This window comes from Pygoscelis adeliae, unplaced genomic scaffold, assembly GCF_000699105.1.
Source record: "Pygoscelis adeliae isolate BGI_AS28 unplaced genomic scaffold, ASM69910v1 Scaffold267, whole genome shotgun sequence".
Lineage (NCBI taxonomy): Eukaryota > Metazoa > Chordata > Aves > Sphenisciformes > Spheniscidae > Pygoscelis > Pygoscelis adeliae.
In genome coordinates this window covers 2,684,960-2,692,246 of record NW_008825150.1, presented here as the reverse complement: position 1 = coordinate 2,692,246, position 7,287 = coordinate 2,684,960, and the positions used below count along the sequence as shown (strand labels likewise).

Sequence of the window (7,287 nt, the reverse complement as noted above, 5' to 3'; positions counted from 1 at the left end):
TACTTCGTCTGTAGAGCATCTGAAAATTTGGTGTCTTCGGAGGTATTTTTGCTCATCGTACAAATTCTGCTGTCAGTCTGAAGCCCAATAACCGAAGACTTGGGGTCTGTAGAGGTCCCTGCTTCAACAGTACTTGTATTTTGAGAAAGTTCTTCCTCTGAATGATACAGCTTGAGCCGGATGTGCCAAGCCAAACTGCACACAGCTGAAACTGTTTTGAACTGGTGCACAACATTCCGTGGGATAAAATAAATGTCATTATCGAATAACTGAATTCTGGCATATCGAATGCCTTCCCTTCGCAGTTGATTAAGTTTTGCATCATCAACCCACTGGACACACTGGAGGAAAAAATGGAGGGGGGAAAAAAAAAAGGAGGGGGAGTGAAAACTCTGATTTAGGACTCGGAGGTCACCTGATCAACAGCTCATAGCATGCTTACCTGTGAGAGTGGAGGCTCATGCAAATCTAATTGCATTCGCTGAACTACCTCTAAGAAGTCTTCAGCATGAAAACAAATTACATCTTTGGTTATACGAGGCTGCTCAGACCTACAGAAGAATAAGAATTGCAGAGTCAGAGGCTGAAACTAACATGCTACAGAGAATAATAAAGAAACTCTGCAAGCAAGGATAAAGCAAATGATAAAAAAAGCAACAATTCCAGCATAACCCACATTTTGAAAAAAAAAGGTTGACTAAAATCGGTAATTCTCAAACACAGCCTCATTAAAACTGGTTAAATGAGTTAACCACAATTTCATTACAGATGACAGTAAAAGCAGCAATGAAAGGTCAACAAAACTCACCCATTTTTAATTTTCATTTTTAATTGACCTCTGTCTGCCTTGATGCTGAAAGACAGACGCCCCAGATAAGTTGGGCTTACTCTGCCAACACTCTACCATGATACTCCCATCAGGTACCTCAAAGTATGCAGCAGTCTGACTAGTACTATGGAAAACATTGCGTAGTATGTTAGCCTCAAACACCTTGTTCAGAGTTAGTAGTAAAGCTGAATCTACATTAAGCTGCCACAATGCAAGCAAGCAGCAACTACTGGCATCCTCCACAGAACATCCCTTAAAAACACATTCCTATTTATGCTCACTAGAGAGCTACAGAAGAGCAAAGTCTGAATTAGGGTATGTAGTCTCTGTATTTAAACTGTTAGGAGAATTCGCCTCTTGTCCCACATCTCCCCCAAAGAAATGCACACCATTTAGATAATTCCTCTAGAGACAGTATCTAGAATTAGCTAACAAAAGGCAAACCCAGCTATGATCCTTATCACTTTCTGATCCAAAAGCCAAACTCAGTTCTTCAACGGAAACATATAAAACTAAGGTCCATGTGTTTGTTTTTGAGGGATGTTTGGTTTTTAAAAGGTTTTTTTAAGAGTGTGGTGATACGACGATTTCATTTACATAGGATAAAGCTCACACTGGCATGGTTTTGCAAGGAAAATTTATCAGCCAGAAAGAGCCTGGTTGATGACTTTCTTCCTTCATCCCCTGCAGAGTCCTCCCAGGGCTGACACCTTCCCCTGCAGCTGGCTGCTGTGCAGTAACAGCACACAGGCTGCGCGTCCAGGCGCTACTGAAAGGAACCACAGGCAACCGGGTGTCCTCCTGCCTCTCGCACACCCGCAGGGCCGGGCTGGCTCCTGCCGCCCCACCGGGCAGCCTTCCCCCTGGCCCCACGCCCCGCTCCTGCCACCTCCACCCTTGTGTCAAACCGGGCCACGAGTTCAGATTTACTGGGGCCCGGGGGAGGAGCTGATGCAACAGAACAGTTTGATATGTTTCAGGATTTATTCAAGGGATGTTCAAGCACTCTTTTTTAAAAGATTATAATCAAGTGGTTGTTTTGGTTTTTATATATAGTGTAATTAACATTCTAAGAAGCAGGCAGTGATGTACAGTTTATTTGGCTTTTTAGACTGACAAGACATTTTTATTTAGGCCATGACCTCAATAAAGCAAAAAAAAAAACCGGTTTGAGGCTATTTTCAGGGGGGAAAAATCCCAGATCAACTACTGAAAGTATGCTAGGGAGAATTTTCAGACCACATATTTTACTTTGAATTTTACAAAGATTAAAATGTCTCTCTATATTTTGGTCTATATGCTCCTGAAGAGGATTTAAGGACTGAAAGCAAAAAGCTTACAAGTGGCATAAAAAAAATATTAGCTATGTTAATCTACTTTTTATCGGGCAGTTATGGTTTTGTTTTTGTTTTTGTTTTTTTAAGAATATGTATCTGCATCTGGAGTTAACAGTATTTGTAAATGAAGTTAAGAATTAAAATAAATATTATGCAAGTATAATTAAAATAAATAGTATGCAACAATACTTGTATACTAAAAGAACTTCAATCCAAAGCAATGTTTTCACAGCAGTGTCTACTCTGTTTTACACATTATACAGGACAAAGTATAGTTAATGATTTTTTTTAAATCATTCCTTTTCTCAGTCCCTATATATATGTGCAACAGTATGCATTACTGAATCTGTGCTGCAATTCTATCACAAAACATGACACTCCTTTTGCAAACAGAGAAAAATTATTGCCAGATTATTTTTAATTCTGCATTTGCAGATTTGATATTTCGCACAACTCTTGAGATTATATTTTGTAAAACCTAAAGTTTAGGGGGGGGGTGTCCCTTCACCCCCCCAAGCAAAATAGTAGCACACTAGTTCAGTTAGATGTCCAAGAAGACATGCTTCATTATCATAAGCCCTGATTAGTTCTCTTCAGGTAAGTACAGCAAAGTGGCTTTTCAAAATTATACAAAAAATTGAAAAGGGAAAGGAGAAATTATCACTGAGGCTAAATCAAGCTTGAAATACATCATTTTTATTGTGTTGTGTTATGTATTTTCCTCCTCTACATATGTCAGTCCCAAATTTTTTATTCTGCATTAAAAGATACATTCAGTCCTTACACTGAAGTGAAACACTGATTGTTACCTTCCTTCCCCCCAAACTGAAGTACTTTCAAGTTTGTTGCGCAGTTCTGCCTAGTTTTGCCTATTTTCAGATCACTTTTTAATCTACACAGTTTTTATTTTGACTAATTCCATTCATTTTTCCAAGTTTAAAAGGAGTTTTAAAGGAGGTTGAATAGACACCCTTTTCCACAAGTTCCAACGTATGAAAGAAGATGATGGTTTAGATCTGAAAAGCAAGAAAACTTATTTTTAAATGTAAATGAACACGTAATGATTTCCAAGGGAGGAGGATCTTGTTATGAAGGTGTATAGGGTGAGAATGGGAAGTTCCCACAGACATTTAAATTACTACCAATTTAAATTCTTACTAATTTCCACAGGCACACAAGTTTGGAGGGTGGGGTTTTGTTTTTGTTCGGTTTTTTTACTTTCTTTGATAAAGCTTTGAGTCTCTCTCTCTCTCATATGTGCAAAGTGTAATTTAAAACAATCGGATCTACACAGTATCTCAGCTCTTGCGCTGCTACCACTGCTCAGTCTTAATTCACTCCAGCTTCTCACAGAGCAAGCAGGAAGTTTAAGGGTCCAGCTATCATCAAACTGAAGAGGAAGTAAACTGCAAAACCTCAGAGCCCACAATAAAAACACATTAACATCTGAACAATCCAGTTGTTCCCCAACGGCAATTATTGTTTTCTATCTCAATGAACTCACGCACTGTAACACAAACTTGCATCATTTCGTCCAAAGGGAATTCACTCTTCTAAATTCTAGACAGATACAAAGACCAAAATGTGGTTTTAGTGTTTTCGTATGCAAAGGTAACTTCCAAAACTAAGGTCCTTCTCCCAAACCAAGGTCAGAAGATCCTGAAAAATGCTTCTTAGATCTGAGCCAGGAAGCCTATATGATTATGGGCTTTTTATTTGGCTAAAATGTAAACAGCTTCAAATGAGATACATTCATTTCCTGAATCTCGTATAGGAATTCCAAAGACAGACACCAAAGAAAATCACACAGCCTCGAACAGGATTCTTCCTAGGTGATCTACCATAAATAAATCAAGGTTGCAACAGCCATAATTTTGAAGCAGAAGCATCAAAGTTCTGCTCGTCTCCAGACAACACAAAGAATTGACAAAAAGTCTTCATGTGCACCTCTGAGGCAGAAACTCAGGTCAGTCCGTATGCACTATTTAAAGCAAAACAAAGTGTAAAGAGTATTTACACCTAACTAACTCAGTTACAGCAACTCAATTATAGCTATTAAACTGTCATTGCAAGGCACCTTTCTAGTTTCAACCACACAGCAAAACTGTACCCAGTCTAGCAGAGGGCAGACAAACACATCTAGTGCACAGAGATGGAGGGCAAAAAAGGAGTCCAGCATCTACTAAGTCTTCATTAAATCTCTAATACTAGATTAACCTATTCTGTGCTCCTTCTACCAATTATAAATGGAAATTCAGGCAAATATTTTTCAAACACCTAGGTGAGTAAGTCAATCAACACATACCACTCTCCACAGTGCACAGCCTTCAATACTCCCACAGCAGCTGTAGTCTGTCGTTCAAAACCTTGTCCTATGTGATCTGCATGGGCCCGTGTCCGGTCTTCAAATAGCATTTCACGGGGTTCACTGGTTCGAGGTAGGTACTGCAAGTTTTTTATTTCATTGGTAGTTCTGTATAAGAAAACCAGTATTAGTGATATAGAAATTTCTCTTAATTACCTAATTTCCACCGTAGCCAATAGCACTGTTTTTCTCCCTTCAGTGAGAACATATAGTCAAATGAGAAAAACAGTAACACTTAGGACAAATTAAAAATTTAATGAGCTATGCAAAAAATCAGAACACCTACGCAATTAAAAAAATCAAAAACACCACCACAGTGTCAGGGCCCTGAGTGCACTAAAAGGCCCTAATGACTGAACAGCCTAACCTGCAGCCTCCACCCACAAACCCACACAGAGAGCCCAGGAGCTCTATTGAAGCTCAGTCCTGGGCCTTCAGTCCTGGCCTGTGCCGTGCTGCAGAAGTGCTTGTCTTCACCACAGCCAGAGGTGTGCAGGGCCACAGACCTGCTTCCCAGCTTGACTTCAGGAAGGCTTTGTCACAATGGACCTGCCTGACAATCACTGGACCTGATCCTCACTGGCAGACTGACTTCCTGGCTTGACCTCAGACCTGCCCCATCACCACATACTTGCCTGACACATTGGAGTCCAGGTTGAATCTGGTCCCCGAACCCCAGGTCTGCCCTACCTGCCTCCCTCAGGCACTGTGAGACTGGGCCCTACCGTGATCAGCCCCTGGCAGGGAACCACTGGCCTTTGCTGCTTCCTGACTATTAGATATACATTTCAGTTGTCCCTGAAGTCATTCTTCATCATTCATGTTTCTACCAAACCGCTGGGAAATCTGTATGTATATTTAGTTCCATGTTGTAGAACTGGGAATGAGAAGCAGCAAAAGATTTTTTCTTCAGGGTTTAATGAAAGTGAAGGAAACACTGCAGAGCAGTAACTGAGCCATGCGATCATTTTCTTGGCCACCTGGAGCCAACAATGTGTGCCACATTCTTCCAAGAGCTGTTTATAATCATAACATAGCCAAGGTTGGAAGGGACATATGGAGACTGTGTAATCCAACTTCCCCCACTCAACTCTCGTCAGTGTGTGTGAACACCTGATGGAAGGGAATGAAGAAGGTGGAGCCAGACTCTTCTCAGCAGTGATCAGTGGCAAGGCAGGAGGCAGTGTTTTAATTGCACATTAAAACATGTGCAATTCTGTCTGAGTGTAAGAAAAAAAACTTTATTACTGTGAGAGTGGTTGAATACTGGCACAGGTTGCCTACAGAGGTTGTAAAACCTGATCAGGACCGTGTCCAGTCAAGTTTTGAGCAACTCCAAAGACAGGGAGACTCCACAAGCTCTCTGAGCAACCTGTCCTAGTGTTCAACCATCCATACAGTAAACTACTTTTTTTTTTTTTTCTTTTCCTTATTTTAAATGGAATTCCTCGTAATTCAGTTTGTGCCCATTACCTCTGGTCATGTCTGAAAAAAGTCCTTCGTACAACCTCCCATCAGATACACAGCTTATACACATTGATGCTCTGAGCCTTCTTTTCTCAAGGGTAAATCCCAGTTCTCCCATGCCCGGCTTTCATGTCACCAGCCCTGCTCCGGTATGCCCACATCTGTCTTGGGCTGGCAAGCCCGGAACTGGACACGATACTCCAGATGTGTCTCACCAGTGATGAGGAGAGGGGACGAATCATCTCCCTCAGCCTGCTAGCAGTGCTCTCCCTAATCCTGTCCAGGAGGCTGCTGGCCTGCTTTGCCACAAAGGCACACTGATGGCTTCTGGTTAACCTGTCATCCACCAGGACCCCCAAGTCCTTCTCTGGTGGACTGCTGTCCAGCCAGTTGGTCCCCAGCCTGTGCTGGTGCACAGGGTTATTCCTCCCAGGTGCAGGGCTTTGCGCATCCCAGTGTTAACTTCGTGACTCCACTGAGTTGGCCCATTTCTACAGCCTCTCAAGGTCCCTCCCACTGGCAGCGCAACCCTCTGGTGCATCAACCACTCCTTCCAGTTTTGTATCTCCTGCAAACTTGCTGAGGGTGTGCTCTGTCCCACGATGCTGGCCATTAATGAAGATGCTGAACAGTACTGGCGCAAGGTATCAATGTCCAGGTTACCCCAGTAGCCACTGTCCTCCAGCTGGACTTCGTGCTGCTGATCACAACCCTTTGAGCATGGCAGTTAAGCCAGTTCTTGAACCACTTCACTGCCCATCAGTCTAGTTTGTCCTTCATTAATTTATCTATTAGGATATTATGGGAGACAAGTGTCCAGTGTGAAAAGCCTTGCAAAATTCAAGATAAACAACTCCCCTGGCACTCCTCTCATCCTGTGAGCCAGTCATTTTGTTGTAGAATGCTATCAGACGGATAAGGCATGACTTCTCCTTTATAAATCAATATGAGCTACTCCCATCCATCATCTTGTCCCTCATGTTTGAAATGGCATCCTTCCCAGGATGAAGGTGAGGCTGACTGGTCTGCAGTTCCCCGGGTCCTGCTTCTTACCCTTCTAAATTATTGGAGTGACATTTGCTTTCCTCCAGTCCTCAGGAACCTTTGCCAATTGCCATGACCTTTCAAAGGCAATCAAGAGTGCCTTACAATGATATTGGCCAGCTCCCACAGCACTTGTGGGTACATCCCATCAGGTCCCATGGGCTTATGTGTGTCTAATCTGTATGTCTAATGTGTTCCTTAACCCGCTTCTCCTCCACTGAAGGCAAGTAGTCCTTGCTCCAGAC

General features: G+C 42.3%; 1 protein-coding gene across 1 annotated transcript in view; it reads right to left on the bottom strand.

Moving 5' to 3' along the window:
- RSBN1L (round spermatid basic protein 1-like) overlaps positions 1-7,287 on the bottom strand; it is a gene marked incomplete at its 5' end in the record, with an annotated part of 42,063 nt that overhangs the window by 4,146 nt on the left and 30,630 nt on the right. The window contains 4 exon segments of the mRNA XM_009328348.1: positions 1-2; positions 5-341; positions 443-551; positions 4,472-4,639. The exon segment at positions 1-2 is cut by the window's left edge and continues 4,146 nt beyond it. Of these exon segments, the coding sequence (XP_009326623.1) occupies positions 1-2; positions 5-341; positions 443-551; positions 4,472-4,639 (616 nt within the window).